Here is a 23,786-nt window from a genome sequence, read left to right as displayed (position 1 = left end):
AATATATTTAGTGAAATAATTTATGTGAAAAAGAACGGACAAGAATAACACTGGGACGGACATTAAACATAAATATGTACAGACTAGATTAACTATATTGCCTTATATATTTCAATGATGGCGTTGATTTTGAAAAATAAAATTCGTGTTAGCGCTGCTAGCATAATATCCTGCTGCTAGAAAAACGGTAATAAAGGCTCGAATGGCGGTCCCTTATTTATACAGTCTATGGGCGGTCCCTAGGCACCATACACACTACTGCCACATAATGAGTTGCCGTGATGAAATTCACAAGTTGGATCAGCCTGTGTTTTCAATTATTTATTTGAAATCTGAGTTTTAATCCAGCCCTCAGGTCTGAGTTTTAATACAGCCCTCAATCGGTTGGTAATTTTGGTTTCCATTGACCGTTATTACGTCATTTTGTTCTTAACGAATTACAGTGAAGATTTTGATCTTTAATATATTTCGTTCATCGAGACCCAATGGTCCAAATCCAATGTCCACACTCACGGACTTTGAAGCGCGTTCTCGCTAAGTCCGTGAGGGTTTAGGGCTGTACCACTGTCAAATCGTCTAGTGCGCGAGGGCTCTTTCGCAGACATTTTGAGCCATTTATGCACCCTTTTCCTAAGTCCGCATTTCTGCCGACTTTGCCTGGGGGAATTGCCCACAGTTCATTGCGTTGTGACGTGAAACACGGGGGTAATGCTGGTAACCCCAGCATTATTATGTATATGGTTACCAGGGAAAGCCCGGATGCCAGAGAAAAATTCCGGCAAACCCGCCTTGAGAAGAACGGTAAACTGCACTACATTAACAGTGATTTAAGATGGCACATAGAACACATGAGATCAGAGCAAGGTAACACGATAAAGTCGCAGTGCTGTCCCATTACGATTTATAGCATTTAGAGCCCTTGCAGCCTTTTGCACTCAATCACTTACCTTGTGAAGTCAGTTAAGTCTGTGAGGGTCCAGGCTTAGGGTTTAGCGGAGGACATTGGGATTGGGCCTGTGTGATTTAAGTGTTCCCCCAATGTTTTGAGCAGTGTATGTAACATGACACCTTAATGAAAAATATGCTCTGGTGCAAAACAAGTTATTTTATAGGTAAACTATGAAGGGAAAACAGCGACATAGGGTTAAATTCACATGTTGCACGCTTGTGATTTTTTTTTTTACAAACAAGGACAACTTTTATACAACTACAAAAGTAATTACGAGAATCCGACAGTGCATAGCCATGTTTTTCTTAATCGGGCTTCACTGCGAGTTGAAACCGGTTGAAACACTGGCGCTGCGTGTTCCAGAATCTACTCAGATTGGTTAAAAGGTGAAAACGTGACAGGGGATGCATGCAGTTCATTGGTCAGAAAAGCTATGTCGTGCCAATCAGAGTCCTCATGGGTATCTCCGCTTGCAAACGCAGTGAAACGTACAACAGCCGAATCTTGATTTACAAATAAATATAATATTGTCACAGTTGTAGCGAAATGTTAGTGACAAAACTCTGAGCGTCCGTATTTTACGTTGTCAAGTGTTATGAATGATTTGCATGATTCCAAATATCACAAAGCTGTAATCCCTTCCCATGGCTTCTCTACTAAGTACTTTATAGTTTTATTTAAAAAGAAATGGGCACAAAATTAAAAAAACATGTTTTTGCCTTGTCATTATGGGGTATTGTATGTATATAATGATATTTTAAACAATTAAGTTACGTCTTTCAATCCAACCTACAGCGGATTCATCAAAAACTATTTTACTGTGAATGTCAAGTAAAAATGCCTGTGTCAGACAGGAATTTGATTAATATAATTTGTTCTGGATATCAATCTTGTAGTTGGTACCACTCCAATACTGATTTAACTAGTTTCTGAATAAATAATTTTTCAAAGGTCCTATTCATACAAATCAGTTGGTAAGATTTGTATCTTAATATGAAAACAATTCTCTACAAATTTCTCACTCTCTGAAACACACGCAGTCATCAGCAAACTGGTAGATCATTTTTTAGAAGTCGCATTTTAATTTAATACCGGGAAAAGAGTGAATTAAGTGGTATGTATATTGAGCAATACACTGAATATTAGATTTTGTAGTGATACACACTGAACCCGCAACTTGAAACACTTTGGCAAATCAACAATATATGGACCATTTGTAGTAAATTATTTTCATTTCATTGCTCTACAAAACATGCCATCATGTTGCTTTAATATTATCTTCTAGGAAAAAAAATTAAAAAATACACATGTAGCTCAAAAATGCGTGTAATCAATTGCAGAAATTATTGTGCACAACATTACCTGGTCTTAAGAAATGTGTCTAGACTACAATCCAAACCACCTGCACATTGACATGTTAGTCCTTTAGTAAACACTCTTATCCAGAGCAACATATAAGAGCAATTAAGTTTAAATTCCTTGCTGTCTCGGATTTTAACCAGCAACTTTTTTTAGTTACTGTCCCAATGCCCTAACCACCAGCCTATCAACCACCACCATATGATAGTTAACTAAATCTGTTACACAAGTAGAAAAAATAAGATACAGAAGCTTGTATACAATGTGAATTGAGACCTCTTTTTAAATAGACATTTGACATTATATTGACAATTATTATTTCCAACCTAGAAATGCCTGAAGACAGTGATTACATATAAAGGTCCTCCACTGACATTCATAATCTAGTAACAACTTGATCAATAACGCCTTAAAAAGTCTTGGTTGAAATAATTCAAGTCTTTTGAGATAAGAGATACGACTATGAATTAGCAGTCATTCTGAAATACCAGTCCAATGCTTCCTACATGTAGGCAATATCTGGGCTCTAAAAGGCAGTGTCTCCCAAATCAGTCTCCTAAATCCATTAACCAGGGAGACAATCATCATTTTAATGTACAAGGTCATAGTATAGCAGCATCATCTTCAGTTCTGTTGAAGCACAATCCTAAAGGTACATCATTGGGGCTGAGAACTACACTTTAAAGGAAAACGTTTTTCTGATATAAATGACTGTGTTGACCACAGCCACTCCGACAGGTTCATTTTCATCAGTATCTGTGACACTGCTCTCTCAACGAGGGGTTGTACGTTAACAGACAGCAGTGATAACAAATCCCTATTCAGAAATTATTGTGATGTTTTCAATTAAAAAAAAGATTTGATAGACCGGTAAACCAACCATTTTCATTGTGCTGTCCATTCTGCACTGATCCAATTAGGCACAGGCCCAAAGTATCTGGTCCGGGTCAGTGCTCCGGTGCTCTACAAAGTGGTCTGACTCGTTCATAGAAGAGTAGGTAAGCATTGGAGGAGAGCGCCTCCTGCAGGCTGGCCTTGCGTACAGAGTCATCAGAAACCCACAGCCACTGGGAGCTGAATGGAGGGGGGCTGCAGGACAAAGGTGGGCAGCGGCGGTATGTAACAAAGTGTCCTGAGTGCATATCACCATGGTGAACCAACACAGCCATCAGTTGGAAGAGGTACTCCGAGGAGCTGTGGAGACACACAGTGTATCAATGTTATCAGATTGCACTGTAAATTCCAGCAGATTTGGAAGTATTGGTCTTTTTTTACTGATATATGGTTTTAAAGGGGATTTTTTATTTTTTTTACCTGTACTCATATGTGAGGTTGAGTTGTGGGCTGAGTCCAGGAGAGTGGAGAAAGAGTGACGAACAGGTTCCATTGGACAAAGGTTTGTTGTTGTTATGGTGTTCTACATCTGAAAATAAGTACAGTACACTATTGCATATTATATAGGCCTTCTCAACGGCCTAGAAAACAATAATTACTTTGGGATTTCATACATTTGTCATTTTGACTAATAAAAAACACACAACCTTTCCCATTGGGAGTGGTCTTGGCCACATTTTCTCCAGAGTCCTCTGCTTTGGTGGTTTTGGGTGTACAGCTGATGCGTTGAAGCCTCTGAATGGCAGCACGGTGTTTGTAGCGGTCCATAGACAGGTACTCTGAGATCTGGACATGTTCTTGTCTCTTTATGGGCGTGCCCTCGTTGGACCACGTCAGTCTCTGCAGGTGGATGCAAAGACACTGGGGGAGCTGGAAGGGGGGGGGTGTCACAGACACACACTGGAATGGTAAATATTAGCAGAGGACAAGAACAATATGTTGCAGCCAGATGCTAAAACACATTGCCATTTACAGAGGGAAGCCATTTAGTACACTGCACTTGCTTCAAACATGGTCAAGTAGGTTACTATTTTTAGTGGGAGTTTGTTTAGTTGCACTGGCATTAATAATAAGTTTCATTACCTTTCCCAGTTTAAGCTGTTTGATGAAGGTTGTCCTCTGGCTTTCCAGGACCCGCCCATTCACTAAGGCTCCTTGTTGAAGCTGATGGTAGAGACAAGGATCTATCCAAAACTCCAACAGTAACACCAATAGGCTCAGGGATGTAAAGTCGCTTTTCTTTTCGCTTACACACCAACGAATTGAAAGTGAAGTACCTTGGTGCAGTTGTCACACTCCACCTCTTTTATGGTCTCTGAAGAGATGAAATGCTGGAGACACTGATCCAGAGAAACAGGTCGGCCCTGAGGGAAATATACTCTATCAATCGTTAGCACTTTGCACATACTGTAGTTTACAAGCAATTTACATACAAAATGTATTAATTTATTTTTTTCCCTGTCATCTACTCTACTTACCCATTGCGATGAAGGGATGGATAAGGAGAGGCTGTCGAAAGAATCATATCGCACAGGACTCTGCAAATAAGTAAAGGAATTATTGCACAACAAATCTCTGATTTACTGATAGTACAATTTCTGATACTTAATATGAATGCATTACCTGTTGTTCGCAACGCTTGCATGCCATGTAGCTTGTTAGGCGGCCGTGGAAAGGATGTGGAAACTTCCAAGGACTTCGTATAGGATGAAGAGGGCCTGGAGGAGAAAAAGTCATTTGAATTGGAAGAAATATTTTCTTAAAACATATTTTTTTAATAATATTCCAATCTACCATTTGTCTCATTACATCAGAAATCTGGAGTGTAGTCTTCGTTCACAGGACTTTATCCACCTAACTATCCCAAATGCCCAAACTAAAAAGTGTTTTACTCTACTACATTGTCTTACAGAGGGAACCCCTTACAAAATAGTTCTAATTTGGAAGAACCCTTGTGTTTTAAAATCACTGATGGTCTTTTGAGTCCTTGACCAGTCAATGCTTTAATTAGCTGTTGATATAATTGTGAATTATGATAGTGATTTCTTTGTTTGTAATTATGAAATAATTTGTACAGTGTCCCAACTTTTTTGAAATCGGGTTTGTACATTTTGTGATAAATTCCTGGCCAAGATGGGCAGCAAAAATAATTGTGAGTAAAAAGGAATCTCATAAACTTATATTTAATTCACAATAGAATATAGATAACATATCGAATGTTGAAAGTGAGACATTTTGTAATGTCATGCCAAATATTGGCTCATTTTGGATTTCATAAGAGGCCGGAAAAGTTAAATGTACAGATAAGGAACAGCTGGAGGACCAATTTGCAACTTATTATGTCAATTGGCAACATGACTGGGTATAAAAAGAGCCTCTCAGAGTGGCAGTGTCTCTCAGAAGTCAAGATGGGCAGAGGTTCACCAATTCCCCCAATGCTGTGACGAAAAATAGCGGAGCAATATCAGAAAGGAGTTTCTCAGAGAAACATTGCAAAGAGTTTGAAGTAATCATCATCTACAGTGCATAATATCATCCAAAGATTCAGAGAATCTGGAACAATCTCTGTACAAGGGTCAAGGCCGGAAAACCATACTGGATGCCCGTGATCTTCGGGCCCTCAGACGGCACTGCATCACATACAGGAATGATACTGTAATGGAAATCACAACATGGGCTCAGGAATACTTCCAGAAAACATTGTCGGTGAACACAATCCATCGTGCCATTCGCCGTTGCCGGCTAAAACTCTATAGATCAAAAAATAAGTCGTATCTAAACAGGATCCAGAAGTGCAGGCGTTTTCTCTGAGCCAAGGATCATTTAAAATGGACTGTAGCAAAGTGTTCTGTGGTCAGACAAATCAAAATGTGAAGTTCATTTTGGAAAACTGGGACGCCATGTCATCCGGACTAAAAGAGAACAAGGACAACCCAAGTTTTTATCAGCGCTCAGTTCAGAAGCCTGCATCTCTGATGGTATGGGGTTGCATGAGTGCGTGTGGCATGGGCAGCCTACACATCTGGAAAGGCACCATCAATGCTGACAGTTCTATCCAAGTTCTAGAACAACATATGCTCCCATCCAGATGTCATCTCTTTCAGGGAAGACCTTGCATTTTCCAACATGACAATGCCAGACCACATACTGCATCAATTACAATGTCATGGCTGCATAGAAGGATCCGGGTACTGAAATGGCCAGCCTGCAGTCCAGATCTTTCCCCCATAGAAAACATTTGGCGCATCATAAAGAGGAAGGTGCGACAAAGAAGACCTAAGACAGTTGAGCAACTAGAAGCCCGTATTAGACAAGAATGGGACAACATTCCTATTCATAAACTTGAGCAACTTGTCTCCTCAGTCCCCAGACGTTTGCAGTCTGTTATAAAAAGAAGAGGGGATGCCACACAGTGGTAAACATGGCCTTGTCCCAACTTTTTTGAGATGTGTTGATGCCATGAAATTTAAAATCAACTTATTTTATCTTAAAGTGATACATTTTCTCAGTTTAAACATTTGATGTCATCTATGTTGTATTCTGAATAAAATATTGAAATTTGAAACTTTCACATCATTGCATTCTGTTTTTATTCACAATTGTACAGTGTCTCAACTTTTTTGGAATCGGGTTTGTATCATCTCAAATGTGCCTTTCCTGGTTAAAATAAGGTAAAAGAATTACCTCGACTTCTACAGCTCAACATCTTCTCATCTATATCTGGAAGACTCTGAAGCCAAAAACAAAAAACAAAAGAACATATTGATATTTTATTTAAATTCATAACAATGCTATCCAATTGTTATAACTTTAAATAAAATGTACACTGTGCTGAAAAACACAAATCCATAAGTTTTGAGTGTTAGAGTAGGAAGAGGGATGAGAGCATTTTACCTCAAGTGACTGAATGTCAAAGAGATGGGTGACTTTGGGCTGTTGGTCTCGCTCCTCTTCCAAAGAGGAGGTGAGGACATGGAAGAGCTCATGGGCATCCTAAAAGTGGTAAATAGTGAGAGATGACATTAATGGCTGTGTGTTGAGTTATTTTGAGGGGATAGCAAATGTACACTGTTATACAATCTGTACACTCACTACTTTACATTGTAGCAAAGTGTAATTTCTTCAGTGTTGTCACATGAAAAGATAATCAAATATTTGCAAAAATGTGAGGGGAGTTATCACTTTTGTGAGATACTGTGTATAGTATATAAAAAATTTAAATCGGTGCAGCACTCCAGACCTCACTGAAAACAAAATGTGCTTCTAAAGGGCAAAACAAAATGGAGACCCCAGAATTAAACATTCTGAAAAATGTACTACTGATGCATTACATGTAAGGATAACCTACCTGCTCCTCAAAGGAACTGATGTGCCACCTGTAGAGTCTTAGGACTTCCAGCAGACACCCTGCATCCAGCACATCATCCTCACCAGGGTCCTCGTTAGACAGTGCTGCAAATCAGACTGCACTGTCAGGCTGCAGCACAAATGGCACCCTACTCCTTACAATGCATTATAGGGGTCTTTGTCAAAGGTTGTGCACTATTTGGGTAAAGAGAATTTACTGTACAGCACAATTAAGAGAATAAGGATTTAGGGTCCTTCTTTGATTATCACAGTACCTTTGAGAAGCTGCAGGAGAGTTTTGGAAAGCTTCAGGTCCTTCTCAGATTTGCCCTCAGACAGACCTCTGTGGTTAGTGAACTCCTCCAGCCACTTGATGAAGGAAGGGCAGGCCGCCAGACCCTGGAGCAGAGAATTCATGAAGCAGGTGTTTCCCAGATTCAGCAGGCCTGGTACCATGCCTGTGGGGGACACTTAAACATTCAGTGGACCACATAACCATCCATCGACATAGTAATACCAGCGTGAACTGCCTAACAGACTGACACAGGTCAAACTTACCTTTTTTATTTTTCTTACGATCTGTAATTGGACCCCATAGAACATATACTCCAGCAGCCATTGCAGCCGCTATTCCACCGATTATTCCCCAGTTTTTCATCATTTTGTTCCTGAAAGTGACATAAATTATTGACGCAACCTCCTGTTATACATGTTCATCTTTTTTTACGGTTTTAAAGAATTGGCCCTGTTTTTTTTTTACCCCACTTACCTTTTCCTTACACGCCATTTCAAACAGTTAAACTGAACTTCTTATTGTTTAAATAAGGTCATATTTTAAATCCAAGCAATCCTTGAAATTAGTACAAAACGTTTTTAATAGTTGGCTGAGCTGGTGTGATGATACAGAAAATGTGTAGTTGATTAAGACTAGTGGCGGCCAGAGGTGTTGAAAAAAAGAATGGTGACATTGTGTTTTTTGTGAAAGAGTTACGCGGGGGGGGGGGGGGGGGGGGGGGGGGGGGGGGGGGGGGGGGGGGGGGGGGGGGGGGGGGGGGGGGGGGGGGGGGGGGGGGGGGGGGGGGGGGGGGGGAACCAAGATGTTATAAACACATTAGAACACTGATTTATATTTATGTTTATTGCAATTCATTAATCTTGCGGTAATCAAACAGGTCTAGGTTAGTTAGCTCGTGCCATAATCAAGACTTGAAAGTTCCTCGGTTGACCCTTAACAATTGACAATTGTTACTGACCTGCGATAACGAATGACAACATTCAACAATGTTAGTTCTAGTCTAATAAAGTGCATGGGTCAATACCACACGAATGTCACTACAGAGTTAGGTAATTCCTATTTGATGAGAGTAAAATACGACACGTTACGTTAGCAAGACTGTAGGTTGTCTATTTTATCATCCATGTTTGCTACTACTACAGCACTACACTTGCGCATCTTTAAAATATGTTGAATGTTTGCTTACAGATCTACCTTATGGTATTTCCATCGCAGTAGTCTAGTCCTTGATTTCAGATCGTTCAAAAGTCCTAAAGAGTTTTAGCTTCAACTAGCTAGCGGCTTTGGCTGGTTTGTTTATGTACGCCACTTAAACATGTCGTTCGTTAAGTAGCCCATTAAGAGCGAGCGGATTAACCACACTTGCAGTAAACCCCCAAAACGATCATACATTTAAAGCGTTTCCAAACATTCACAGACCTGACTATGGATCCAGAGTACAGGAACCCCCGAATAAGCTTTTCAGATGTTACTGGTCTGCACCACGGCATGACGGACCAAATGTCGTGGAACAAAAGTCGGGAGTCTTTCAATGTTTTTGACGGACCATACACCTAGCTGTACAGGAAGTCATTTGGAAAACATTTGTAGAAACCGGTAGAAACGATTGTTCATAACTAAACCAAGACTGCTCACAAGCTGTAATTTCCAATGGGAGGCTAGTGGAGTCGGGTGGGCAGAGCTCAGCACTAAGGGCTAACGAGATTGGGCAATATTTGAGTTCTAGCGTTTTTCTGTTAGGAAACGCCTACTCTGTGAGGTGCGCATGGGCAATAACTTCATTATCACTGCTCTACGAATATATAAGGCATTCAAAATATATTGGCAAGGGGTAATCTAAAAAACTTGGTTGACTCAGTGCATAACATATTTTAAATCTCAAATAAGAAGAAAACGTTTTGAACATTTTTGATGATAAGTTTAAAATAAAAATGGTAGATTGTGGTACTTTTTTATCAGCTTGATGCTTCAGACTTATACATCCGGTGAATTTTCTGGCTCCTTGTCCATCTCTGTCTGCATAATGAGCATCATCCAGACAAGCTATTTCTGCTGCGCATATTACGCAGGTTGTCAGATGCTTTGTTTGCGTATTAAAAAAAAGAACTAGCTGTCTTTATCCGCAGACATGTTTGTACATGTACTAAATCTGAATATCTGAAATACAAATCTGACTTGCATGAAACATGGTTAATAAGCTTACATCTCAGGCTATATTACAGAATGGTGCCAATTGAGATTATTTTTAAAGTGTGTGTGGGTGAGTAGATGAAATCAGATACAATAAAAAAAATATTTTAGAAGGTTTTCATGAAAATGTCTTAATGACTCCAGTCCCGGACGACTAGCCTGCACAGTGCACGTACATCATCCAAGCTGGCACACTTCTCATAACACTGGAAGCTGGAATTGTGAATAAACCGCCTCTCATCCACTGAGTACCAGAAGAGGTTGCTCTCCGCAAGACCGTGGTGCTGAAATCTCGTCTCCATATGATAACAATGTAACGGCAATGACACAATTTACTGTGGAAACCAATAAACACTACCAACATGGAGGATGATTTGTTCCAGTTAAGACAACTCCCGTGAGTATACTCTCAACAACAGTAAATATATATACTTAATTTTTCATCTGCTTTTAACTGGGCCATTTTGTTTAAACGACCCTTCGTTCTGTGACAGTCTTTCAGTGTCAAATATTTTCATGATTGTTTGAATTTGAGCTACAGGATAACAGAACGTGCAACATTTGTATTCTTATGTTGACATTGCCACAGTTAAATACGCTCCTATACGATAATACAATGTGCATGTCGAGGAACAAGCGGTTTTGTTTGAAAGCATAAATGACTGGTGAACAGTAGGAAAACCCTGACCTAACTGCACATATGGATGCGTCAACAATATCGGCAACAATTTGTATTTACAGCATATTTCCCTTGTATCTCTGGGTCTTTTTAGTGAAAGAGACGGTGTGCACATTTTTTGTCTATGGAGACACTATGAAAACATCTTTCGTCATGCGTTTATTTTGAGTCTCCATGAGCTGTTCCAGAAGGTTAGATTGGGTTGGTTAACATCTAACATGCTACGCAAAATGTAGCGTATTGTCATTTTGTATCCCTTATATATCTGCTTGGCCACGCGTTTAGCCTATCAATTACTTTAGGCATCGGTACCAGCTATATGTGCCTGCTTATTAGGCCTACAGTTTATTTCGTTGCAAGAATTATGACATATTTGGAACGGGTTTAGAACATGAATGTAGAACAGTTCTATCTACTGTGCATAAGACTTTTATGCTAATTTCTTTGTATTGCCAAAAAGGAAAGATACGCTTTTCACTGAAGGTACATAGAGTTTATGAAGACTTTAGTTTAGCTGTCAAGTTGTCCACACTTGGCTGCCATTCCCATTCCCAAAGTCTCGTTTAGACTCTCTTTTCATTCAGTACATTTATATTACGAAGGTATAACACAATTGCACATTGCTGGCTCTAAGCCTCTCCCCACCCACTCCTCTCCGTATCAGAAAAATACGTACAATTAAAATAAGGTGCATACATTTTGGACCAGCAGTGTGAACATCAGTGCGTTATTTCTCTCAATTTGCCTAACATTTCACTCCTAAGAGGGTTACACCACTCATTCAGAAACCACAGACAAGGAAAGTTTTTAGGCAACAGACACATTTTGGTTTTAAATTCATTAAGTGCAGGCACAACTTCTTCTTTAAAATAGGTTTGCATAATGGATCCAAGTTGATCTTTATTTATTATAGATAGTCATAGATAACAAAGAATAGCCTAACCTGTTCATCTGATTTCACTAGTCATATCAGGAGTATTATGATACATTCATGGTCATGGTCAACACTTTTTTGGGTGACTGGTTGTAGATGTTTCAGTGTTTGAAACATTGTGTTCTACTGTATGCCCCATGGCATCAAAACCCAACTGGGAATGTCATGGATAACTAAGTATGACCATTTTTTTACTCATAGATTATGCAAATGTAAACAACATATTACATATCCAGCCCAAAATTGAGTATTTTAAAAGATTTGTCACAAAAGTCCATTAATGCATCTTTAGGTAGGAAGGTAGACGATTGCCAAAAGGCACTTTAAAAAATATATATAATAAATATAAATTAAGGTTCATCATTCTCTTTATAATTGGGCCTATGTTTATGAACAGTGCCTTTGCGGTATGCCTAGTCTCTACATAACTCAGAACGTGAATTGTGCAAATGTAACTGTTGCTGCAAACTGTGTTTATCCCCATTGTGAACCCACAGACATATTTTGTAACTGGATACATTCCACTATATCATATGCTGTTATTTCACAGTTGATAATGCTTAAGGCATTTAGGTTATAATTTAACATTTCGGCTAATAGTGTTAAGCCAATAACACAAAGTTTTACAAAATCTCTCATTTGTGCAATGCCCTGCAAATCTATATGGGACGTTCTTGATATTTTTCTGTACAGATCTGAAAGGAGCCAAAACCCAGTAAACAAGGCATGTCGATTTCTAGGCTCCTCAATGTGCCATCAGCTGTATTTCTTCTGCTCTTGCCAAATTTGTGTAGTAATTACAGTGATTAAGACATCACTGGCTGCCTCCATGGTTATTTTAGTGTTTAACCCTCTATCAGCAAACTGTTATCTTACAAAATGGAATTATTATGTGTCACAAGTTTGTCAGTAGCAAAGAGCAGTGTGTTACTCTCCCCAGTTCGCCGGACACCTCTCACTCATTGGTGGAATTGTTCTACATTTATAGTCAATCACTCATTTATTGACAGCAACAGTTTTCAGGCAATTGATTCATTTGATGCTTTATTCAATAATTGCTGGCAGAACTTCTTCCTCTCAATAGGCTTGCAAATGGTTCCAAGTTGATCTTAATGGCTTTCTCTCCTTCAGCGTGGTCAAGTTCCGTCGCACGGGAGAGAGCACCCGCTCTGACGACGATGGCGGGGGAAGAGAGCAGGAGATCCAGATCGATGGGAGGCAAGCTTACATGGAGTCTGTGGCACTTCAGGATAGTGCACCAGTACCCAGAGAGTTTGCCAATCCAACTGATGGTATGAATGGGACTTTCATAAGGCTCCACTGTTACTTTACCATACAAACTCCAAATAACGCCCACCTCTCCCACTGTCCTCACACTGGATAGCACTGCCTGGAGAGCTCTTCTAAGGGATGTAATCCTGTAATTAAAATGACTGTAGCTACTCATTGTGTACACATATACATAACTTGCAAACTGACTCGAAAGTCTATAAATCATTTGAGAATATAATTCCTTGAGTTGGTATACAATTTATTTGTTATTTGGTAATACCTCTCATTCTCCCCAGACACATTTATGGTGGAAGATGCTGTGGAGGCCATTGGCTTTGGGAAATTCCAGTGGAAACTCTCCATCCTCACAGGACTGTCCTGGGTGAGCAGCCAGACTTTAGACAGGGCTGGTCTGGTCAGAGATGAAACAATGTGTATAATGTGTATGTATGTATTAACAATGTGCATAAAATATCTATGTGCTGTGCTCAACTTTGTACATGTGTATGTAATGTACTTTTTGTGAGCATAATTCAATGTTTTGTTTCTTTCCCCACTGGTCCTTAAACCTGTTGTTTTTTCAGATGGCTGATGCCATGGAGATGATGATTCTTAGCATTCTGGCACCACAGTTACACTGTGAATGGAGGCTGCCAAGCCTGTGGGTGGCGCTACTCACCTCGGTAATGTTTGACTCTTTCTTATATTGATTCCCGGGAATACATCTTACTGGGGCTGGTCTCCAATTGCTAAGTAGACAGCCCCAAAGTACATGCCCTCGCCACTTTCCCCTTGAGTGAATCCCACTCAAAACTGGATGCAATTTTCATTGCCATTTTAAATGCTGGTCCAAATTGAAAAAAAGCAGATGTCTTGGCTCTTGATTTAACCGGAGGGAAGGAATGAACAAATGTTCTCACTTCCAGGGTTGAAATCATCCACAATTCAATGCAATGCTTTGAATGGCCGCAGTGTCCAATTTAATCAACACTTCTACTGTCAGACAAAACCTCATTGGTCAGACACCTTGTGAGGTCGTTTCAAGTTAATCAACTCTGTAGTTTGCTAACTCTGAACACACTGTATAACAATTGTTTTTTTGTTCCTGGGTAGTAAGTGTTATTTCCTAATTGCTTATGCCTCAAAAGTATAGAAAATGTATATTATTCCAGGACAGTGATATTTAGAAATGTACCTATTTTCCAGTACATTCCAGATAGATTATGTGCTGAGTAAACTTGGAGTTACTTCTAGTAACTTCCTCGAAATTTCCAGTAAAATAAATAATAGTATAAATACAGGATTACAACAGCATCAAGACCTTGCTGGATGTCTTCAAGTATGATAAATACGTCTGGGAGGTCATAAGATACTTGGTAGCATTCCTGATGGGTCTCCAAGGTGGTTTTACCAAGTTTACCTGTTATCTTTGCCTTTGGGACAGCAGGGACACCAAGGTGCCCTACTACAGGCGGGACTGGCCACCGCGGCCCGAGTTCTCTGTGGAGAGGAACAACGTCAGGTGGGAGCCACGGGTGGACCCCCAGAAGGTGCTGATGCCACTGTGCATCAAATTGGGCCGTATGAAACAATTTGTCAGAGCTCTAGATAAGGAGTCGGCAGCCTTCAAGTACCTTCAATACTTCTTCCCTAAGCTGTCTGAGGCAAAGGTCAAAGCCGGTGTCTTCGTCGGACCACAGATGAAGAATATCCTGGAGTGCAATGAATTCCACAAGAAGCTTACTAGCAAAGAGAACAGAGAAGTGTGAACAGCGGCTTGGAACAGTTTTGTTGCAGGGGTTTGGGGCTTCCTGAGCAATCACAAGGCCGAAAACTATGTGGAGCTGTTGAGACTCTGGTGAAAAACTACGGCACAATGGGCTGTAGGATTTCCCTAAAAGTCCATATCCTTGTTGCTCATCTTGGTAAATTTAAGAAGAACATGGGAGCGTACTCGGAGGAGCAAGGTGAGCGCTTCCACCAGGATAAAGTGGAGTTTGAATGTCACTACCAAGGACAGTATAACGAGGGAGACTACATTTGGGGGCTGGTTCGTGAAAGTAATTTACAGAATTATCGGAAATCTCGAAAAACTACTCACTTCTAAATATTTTGTAGTCATTATTTTATTACTTCAGTATTAATGCATGTTAATTTGGATTCATATGATATTTCTGACTTTATTTTAATGAAAAGACACCAGTTTGCCCATTTTCTCATTGGAAATAGGTTTGTGGGGAATAATAGCCATTTTCTATACTTTTTTGGCATAAGTAATTACAAAATAACAGTACCCAGGAACTAAAATCTTGTTACGTAGACTCATCAATCTCCCTTGCATTAGCAAGTTCACTTGCAAGTACACTTGGATGTGGCAATGTGAAACATCATTCCAGGGTTGAGTGGTGCAATGTTCAGTTGCAGTCTATCTTGTGACTGGAGTCCAGTCTGGGTAGTTTTTCTGGTCAGGGCACGGGCAGGGACACTGGTCAATTTAGTTACCAGATACATTGCCAGTGAGCTATGTCTCTAAGTCAGATGTCTTGCTTTCTGTATCTCTGGGTTGGGGGCTTATGGTAGCTGAGATGGTGGTAACTATTTTAATGACTACTACTGGTAGTGATGAGTGTTATAGCAGCAGCTGTTTATGTTATTCAGTTTCAGTTATCACTTTTCATTACTGACAAAGCCTTTGCATATTGTGTTACCATATCTGTTATTTTTACTCCAGGCGGTGTTCATTGGGATGATGATAAGCTCCTCCATTTGGGGCAACATCTCTGACAAGTATGGCAGAAAAACTGTGAGTTCAACAACAAGGTTAATTAATGGGAGGTTAGAAACTTTCACAACAGGACAGACAGACACATTATCGATTTCTATTGGCCATTTAATACCATCGATTTCTACTCGCCATTTAATACCATTGTGCTTTGACAGGCTTTCATAAGATATCATTTTATTTTCATATCAATGTCTTGAGAAGCGATGGAGACATGAAGTGGCATTGTGATGTATGGTAGAGACTGTTAGGGTATATTACTGCCAGTGTCAGAGCTCAAATCTGTGGATGTGTGAGTAAACAGGGTTTGAAGATGAGTGTGGCGTGGACCATGTTCTACGGTGTCCTCAGCGCCTTCGCTCCCATCTACGGCTGGATCCTTTTTCTTCGTGCCCTGGTTGGCTTTGGCATCGGAGGGGCCCCACAGTCGTACGTCTACCTTGTCTATTCCTGTTGGCAATAACATATACTGCAGTAGGTCATAGTAATGGATGGGGATATCTACTCAGTTATACTTAAGAAATGCTTAAGATCTATGGCAAAATGCATTATCATTATTCCAAGTTTAGTGATGATCTGTCCAGCAATGTCATCAAAATCAGGCCAGTGGTGTGTCAATAATGGTCTGGTTTAGCTGAACTCATACAGAATCTTCAATCATTTGTGACAGATGTGATCGCTCCATCAAGGTGAATCCACTAGTTCAAATTCATTTTCAACAAGTTTTATAAATATTCTGGGCAGTGGTATTTGGGATATCATGTGTAACAAATTTACAGACATACTCAAGAACAAATGGACAGAGACAGATCTCTTCCCCCGATTTCATAGTGGGGAACAACTAGGCAAGAATATATAATATTTTAATATACTATAGATATTCAATATGAGTAGTAGTATATACATAGTGTAAATCAATAATATAATACATTAATAGCACATAGTAGTGTCAGTGTCATAATGGTGATCATGTGCTTCCTCCTTCAGAGTAACACTATGGTGATCATGTGCTTCCTCCTTCAGAGTAACACTATGATGATCATGTGCTTCCTCCTTCAGAGTAACACTATGATGATCATGTGCTTCCTCCTTCAGAGTAACACTATGATGATCATGTGCTTCCTCCTTCAGAGTAACACTATATGATGATCATGTCCTTCCTTCTTCAGAGTAACACTGTATGATGATCATGTCCTTCCTTCTTCAGAGTAACACTATATGATGATCATGTCCTTCCTCCTTCAGAGTAACACTGTATGCAGAGTTTCTCCCCATGAGGTCCAGAGCTACCTGCATTCTGCTGATAGAGGTACTTAACTATAGTCATATGTTAGTCTGTGACCTTTCCAAACCAAATAATTTCTCATGTGCTTGTACTACATTTCTCTGTCCAACTCTGCAGTCCTGTGAGGTCCACTTTTAACTCTGTCATTGTCCTTCATTGATTAGAGACAGTAGAAGTTGTGAGGTGCGTATTGATCCACTTGTCAGTGGATCCTCTTGATGCCTGGTTAGGGGTCCATCAGGGGTAGGCAAGATCTCCACTCTGATCTGGATCAATGAAGCTGCTTTAATGGGCCAGGAAACTCACCATGCCAACCTTCTTCTGTACCTATTTTTGTGCCCTGCAGATATTCTGGGCTCTTGGCATTGTGTTTGAGGTGCTTTTGGCCATCCTGGTGATGCCCACTCTGGGCTGGCGCTGGCTGCTTGGCCTCTCCACCATACCGCTCTTTATATTTGCTATCCTCTCTTTTGTGAGTATAACATTAACACCAATCCACTGTAATTCTGTTTTGCTTTTTACACTCTTAAACAGCCAAGACTTTTGTTTTGAAAAACAGTGGCTGCCAGAGAGTGCCCGCTATGATGTGCTGACAGGGAACCAGGAGAAAGCCCTGACCACTTTGAAGCGGATCGCCAAAGAGAATGGAGTCCCCATGCCCCTAGGAAAACTAGTTGCTGCGAGACAGGTGTAGCTCAGTACACAACATTAATTATGAACTACATAAAGGACAAACAAAAAGTCTTCCATTGTTAATCTGTTTTTACCATTTATCAATTAGGAGGACCGTGGGAAGATCCAGGATCTTTTCTCACCACATTTTCGATGGACTACAATTCTGCTGTGGTTTATTTGGTATATAACTCCTTTAACAAAATAATCTTTACATTTCCTAATTTCTGTATGGAGGTTATTATACGTTAGTAGATCTCATTGGATGACTCATTTCAATTTTTCTAAAATACTGTATCTATTAAAAACAACCAGCTTTGCTCCATTACATAATGTAAAGATATTCATAAGAGTTGCATATTCAAAACTGTCATTCTTAAAATGTATTCTTAAATTTATAAATCTGTGAAAGCAAGGTCAAACCCAGACTTTACAATAGCTTTTGCATTTACATTGTTTACAAATGTTGGAGTAAAAAAAAAACATATAATTTAGATTCTGATGGAGTATTGCAGTTGAACTTAGCTTGTGAGGTATGAATAAGTTATATTCAGTTCAGTTGATACATACTGTATAATTAATTTATAAGAAAAAAACAAACGTGCAATACTGTGCAAAAGTCTTAGGCCACTCCAAACAATTCAAATTCAAGACATTAATCTGAACAGTAACTGGTAGTTCATTTGTATATAAATATAACATTCAAGTAACATGAAAGTAAACACAAAATAACATTAATACAATATAAACCTTTAAAACCACAATGTGTAAAACTGAAGCAATTTTTGTTGGTAAACTATTTATGGGCAATTTATTTCCAAATAGTCCTTTGCTAAATTCTTCCAAGCTACATTCAGAATATACCATAACCCTTTTCTTGACTTTGGCTGCTTTTTGTTTTAAATATTTGTTCTTCTTGAGAACGGGGGTCTGAAGTGGCCAGTCAAATATAGTGTTCCATCTGTAGGTTTTTTGGGTCATTAAAGATAAATCAGTAATTTCCCCAAGAAGTATGATGAATCAAACTACTTTCATATATCTCAGCATTTATAATTACATTAATTTAGACCAGTTCCCATATACAGTAGTCTGAAATGCAGCCCCAGACCATGACAAAGCTGAAAATCTGCTTCAAAATAGGCTTCAACCGGGTTTCAGTGTATTTTTCACCATCTATTCTTCTGACATGCTGGCAAACCAAACATTCCAAATTTGGAATCTGTTCCATAACACTTTCTGCCACTAGTTGTTGCTCTAAGCTTTATGCTCTTTTGTGTGCTGCAATAGCTTCTGCTTGTTGCCTTTCAGAAAGAATGCTTTCTTAGCGGCAACATGCCTTACAAGTATTTTTATAGTAAGACTTCTCATGGTTGATGCATGTAAATTGGTGCCAGATAACTTGGCTGAACAATCACTTCACTTCAAGGACCTGTAAGTCCTGATCATCAGATGAAGACAGCTTTCATCATCAGCTGCAAAATTCTTTTACATTTCTCAAAAGATATAATTACCTTTACAACACATACATTCTTGTTACATTTTATTATATTGTTTATTTGTATTTATTCCTAGTGTTTTTACAAGCAAATAAGTACTTACTGCTCAGATCAATAGCTTTAAAAAAAAGTGCCCTACGACGTTTGAACAGTACTATATGCAAAAACGAAGAATCCCAAGTTGAATTAAACCAGTTTTCCATTTAAGAAGGTTTTGATTGACTGAGCGCTGTGATTTATGTCTCAGGTTCTCTAATGCCTTCTCATACTATGGCCTGGTCCTGCTTACCACTGAACTCTTCCAGGATGGGGGTGCCTGTGGGGGTGAGTCACTGGTCCTTCTTCAGACATCAGTTACATTCTCAAGTACAGCATATAAACCAGTTGAGCACCTCTGATCATTTAAATTCTTAACGTAATGGGAGAACAAAACCAGTGATGGTTATTTTAAACACTTACCATGTCATCTTGACAACTCAAATGTGTGTCAGGCTTTACCCAGAATAGCTTTAACGGACATGATGTTAAATTACCCTTTAAGTCTGAAGGCTTTTCAGGACCTTTGATTCTGGTGTTCTGTTAAGGGTGCATCAGCTGTTTGCTGTGTTATGTCTCCATCTAGAGTCTAAAGGTAATAAGAGGGAGCCTAGATGTAGCCTGGAGTGTAAATACCTGACCTCAGATGATTACAAGGATCTGCTCTGGACAACCCTGTCTGAATTCCCAGGTGAACTTCTTTTGCATTCAATTTAAACACGAGCAACCACACTTGCTGTATGGTGTGTAGTGAACTTTGAAATGAAGAAGAATGTAAATTGTTCTGATTGATTAGTGTGACTAGTTCAGTATCTGAATAGATTTTTTCATGTATTGATGTTGGGCAGGCCTGCTGGTAACTTTGTGGGCCATCGATCGGCTGGGAAGGAGGATGACAATGGCGTTATGCTTCTTCATCTTTTCTCTCTGCCTTGTGCCACTATATGCCTGTGTGGGGAGGTAAAATGATTAGTATTATACATAATTATTAAATAATCACAGCGCCAGAGCATCGCCACTCTCAAGTTTAACACTACAACCATATCAGACCTTGTTGGATTGAAAACTGACAATTGAACAAGTGTTGTTATTACATTTTGTTGAAATCAACCTTGTTATTATGTTTTGTTGTTATCTTTATTGATAGTGTTGCTGTTGTCTCCACTTCAGGACCTGGCTGACAGTATTGATATTCATCGCCAGGGCATTCATCGCAGGAGGTTTCCAGGCTGCTTATGTCTACACCCCTGAGGTGAGGTCATATGCCATATTAGCCCACATACACTGTGGATACATGGTTGACTCAATAGATCATCAGCTCTTTTCCAAAACCAAACTCAGCCTTGATCACACATAGACAACACATAGAAGTGACAAAATTAGTTTTATATCTAATCATATTAAACACAGCCTATTTTTCTGTTATAAATACAGTTCCCTCTAACCGCTGGGACGTCGAAATCTGTATTTTCTTGTTTTGACTTGTAAAGATTGGATTGTAAATCAGTTACTATGAAGTTAATGCATAGATTCTCCTATTTTATAGTACTTGTGAATATATTGGTTTTACCATTTAGAAAGAACACTTTGAAACATAGTACCCCAAATTCAGGTCATCAAAAGTTTTGGGACAGATTACTATAATATCCAAATTAAACAGACATGTTTACTAGTTGGTCACATATTCTTTGCATGCATAGCAACCTGAAGTCTGTAACCCACTGGTCCTACCAAACACTAAGGATCTTCCATGATGATGCTCTTCTAGGGCTGTATTGCAGCCATCTTTAGTTGTTGTTTGCTTTGAAGTCTTTTAGCATTAACTCTCATCTTTAGCAAATGAAATGCATTTTTACTTATATTTAAATCTGGACAAGCTCAGTCAAGATGGACTATGAAAGAAATCCCCAATTTTGTAATATTCAATTTGTTATTAGGCCCCTGCTTCATTAAAGCAACTCTCAGCAGACTCGGCATAGACAATGTCAAGATATGTCTTCTGAAATACGCCCAATGTCCTTCTGGTATTAATCTTGCCGCTTGCCCAAACAGTCCTTATATCTCTGGAAGGAAGGCACTCTGTTCCGAATGGCAAAACATCTGTGTTTAGGCATTCAAGGACTTTTTGGCCCTAGTTTATATAGTATGTTTGGTGTCATTGTCTTGCTGTATGATGCAGCAGTGTCTAATGAGTTTGGCGAAATTTTCTTGTACTTTAGCAAACAAGATATGAATGTACACTCCAGAACTAATTCTGCTCCTGCCTTTAGCTGTTACATCATTAAGTGAGCCAGTTCCAGTTACAGCCATGACACCATATTTCATATTGTTGTCAATTTTTGTCTCATTTTTCAAGACCAGAATTAATTATTCCAGAATTATTCAGTGCTATTTTGTGCAATCTGGTTTTAGGCATTTTTTTTTTATATATTATCACAACATTAAGAGAACAATGTGCTTTCTAGTTCTGACAGACCTACACCTATCTCCTAGTGTTTCTGATCTGTCTGACAGCTGTTGTAATGGTTTTTCTTCTTCATTATGGCGAGCCATTTTTTTAAAAATTATTTTCCAAACCAATAGTAATAAGCCTATGGTTGTCAAAAGGTTTCTCATTTATTTAATATTTGTCTTTATAGTCCTGGTAAACCTAGAAAAAAACAATTGTTTAATTGGTCAGATGCTTTATTAAGTTCTGGGTCTATATGCATTAAGATATAAAAAAAACCTGAAATCTAAGTACCAATGTAATGTATGATATAAAAATGACACACAGCTATTTAGATGGCACAATAATTAACTACAGTCTTTTTTCATATTTACAGAAATTGAGTCAAATGTGTTGAATTGTAGCAACCAAGAAATAGAGAGAAGTTCCAAGTCCCTGACATTTTTAATCTATATGCTAGAGGAGGCAATGACGACATCTCATAGGGCCACTGAGGACGGTGCAGCTTTTTCATTTGAGGACAGAACCTGCTTGTCCAATGGAATATCTACATATTGCATATTGCTCTAAGTCACACTTTTAGTTCCTACTTTTCTTCCACACTGATTCATAAGTATAAAATGTCAATATAGTTATATGTATTGCAACTAAATATTACTGTAATGACAGTGTGTGAAATTGACCTTCCCTTCTATTTAAACTGCACATGTCTGTCCTGAATGTTAATAATGTATTCCTGTGGTGTTGTCCTAACTCCTCAGGTATATCCAACTGCAACCAGGGCATTAGGTCTAGGCACTAGTAGTGGAATGGCCAGAGTGGGAGCCCTCATTACACCCTTTGTTGCACAGGTAAAATTGCTGAAAGGTTACCATGACTAATGTAAGGTATATTTGCTTTGTACTTAATGTGTGCTGTAAGACATTCAGACCTTCACAGAAAGACTCCTACTACAGAAGGGGTGGTGATAATGTTGGCATTCTTTCCCTTGTCCTACAGGTGATGTTGGAGTCGTCTGTGTACCTGACTCTGTCAGTGTACAGCATCTGCTGTTTGCTGGCTGCCATTGCCTCCTGTGCTCTACCCATTGAGACCACTGGCCGGGGCCTCCAGGAGTCCAGCCACCGTGAATGGGGCCAGGAGATGATGGGCCGGGCTCCTGCCCACAGCTCTGGGGGCATCCCACACTCCGACTCTGGGTCCCAGGACGACTGAGTACATGTACAGGAATGGTGGAGGAGGGACAATAATGTGGAAGAGAAGGGCAGTGAAGAAGCGGCAAGCAGCCATTGTCCATTTGCACCTCATGTGTCATTACTGGTTTGTATATAGGCACCACAGTGGCTTGAGCGAGCCTGCCAGCAAAATGTTTTTCAACAAAAAAAGTATCTTATTTTAATCCCTATTTTTGCCAGTGTACAGTAACCACACTGAGTGGGAATGAGCTCACTGGAGTATTCAGGGTATATAGACACATAAGTGAGACAGCTAATGATAATAATGACTTTATGAATCCGTAAATAATAATAATGACATAAAATCCATCTGTCTAGCTGTCATATGAATTATTCACAATCATATTCTAGTCTTGAGCGGGTTATAATGTTTTTTCTTGCTGTGACTATAGTTTAAGTATAATAGGACAACTGCTGACAGGTATTTATGAAAGTTCATACCAGGTGTAAACATTCTCATTTTAAGGCTTTATGAATATGCCATGACTGTGTGTGTTATCACCCTGCATCACACAAAGATGTGAGTCTGGTACACTACAGTGTATTTCGGGGTACACCTCATGCTTCACTGGGTATACTAAGTCACGTTAATCAGTATTCACATGCCAAACACTCAAGAAGAAGCTTTTCTTACTGGGCAGAAGTGAGCTCTGTAAATACTATACCAAATCCTGGTTTGGTTGGTGTTGTCCTTGTCCGTTGGTGAGGTGGTGCGGGGATGTACTTTGTCCCCTTGTAAAAGTAACACGTGAAATAAGGTATTGTTGAAAACGGTAAGGAACCTTGCACTTGTCCAAGCTGTAAGCTGTCTTCTACAGGCCTGCCTTTGCGATTTAGTGCCACATTAAGAGTCTGTGCACAGAGTCTTATCACTGCACTGGATGTAAATGTGTATGATACAATAATAAATTA

The 23,786-nt window shown here is 39.4% G+C and overlaps 2 protein-coding genes across 4 annotated transcripts; one reads left to right on the top strand and one right to left on the bottom strand.

Annotated features, from left to right (window-relative positions):
• Nucleotides 1-2,162: 2,162 nt before the first annotated feature.
• On the bottom strand, nucleotides 2,163-9,553 carry usp30 (ubiquitin specific peptidase 30). Of its 3 annotated transcripts, none has more exons than XM_010896372.4 (13): nucleotides 9,264-9,553; nucleotides 8,108-8,217; nucleotides 7,825-8,007; nucleotides 7,551-7,654; nucleotides 7,097-7,195; nucleotides 6,887-6,932; nucleotides 4,826-4,920; nucleotides 4,681-4,740; nucleotides 4,480-4,566; nucleotides 4,286-4,366; nucleotides 3,850-4,072; nucleotides 3,623-3,731; nucleotides 2,163-3,502 (listed from the first exon to the last, which is right to left on the bottom strand). In XM_010896372.4, exons 1-13 carry the CDS (start codon nucleotides 9,332-9,334, stop codon nucleotides 3,256-3,258), a joined length of 1,515 nt encoding a protein of 504 aa, XP_010894674.1. In that variant the 5' UTR covers nucleotides 9,335-9,553; the 3' UTR covers nucleotides 2,163-3,255. The 3 variants fall into 3 exon arrangements, with proteins under 3 accessions (XP_010894674.1, XP_019907784.1, XP_010894675.1); XM_020052225.3 differs by lacking the exon at nucleotides 9,264-9,553 and adding an exon at nucleotides 9,031-9,225; XM_010896373.5 differs by lacking the exon at nucleotides 9,264-9,553 and adding an exon at nucleotides 9,039-9,224.
• A 364-nt stretch (nucleotides 9,554-9,917) lies between these two features.
• Nucleotides 9,918-23,784, top strand: svopa (SV2 related protein a). Its single transcript, XM_010896382.3, has 16 exons — nucleotides 9,918-10,431; nucleotides 12,779-12,939; nucleotides 13,216-13,301; nucleotides 13,504-13,602; nucleotides 15,651-15,722; nucleotides 16,006-16,130; nucleotides 16,947-17,010; nucleotides 17,333-17,458; nucleotides 17,546-17,674; nucleotides 17,768-17,841; nucleotides 19,402-19,478; nucleotides 19,777-19,881; nucleotides 20,039-20,150; nucleotides 20,361-20,442; nucleotides 22,401-22,490; nucleotides 22,639-23,784. Exons 1-16 carry the CDS (start codon nucleotides 10,397-10,399, stop codon nucleotides 22,852-22,854), a joined length of 1,653 nt encoding a protein of 550 aa, XP_010894684.1. The 5' UTR covers nucleotides 9,918-10,396; the 3' UTR covers nucleotides 22,855-23,784.
• Nucleotides 23,785-23,786: the final 2 nt, after the last annotated feature.

The sequence above is a fragment of the Esox lucius genome, chromosome 13 (assembly GCF_011004845.1).
Source record: "Esox lucius isolate fEsoLuc1 chromosome 13, fEsoLuc1.pri, whole genome shotgun sequence".
NCBI lineage: Eukaryota > Metazoa > Chordata > Actinopteri > Esociformes > Esocidae > Esox > Esox lucius.
The sequence above is the reverse complement of the archived record's forward strand: the minus strand, read 5'-3'. Positions and strand labels throughout refer to the sequence as shown.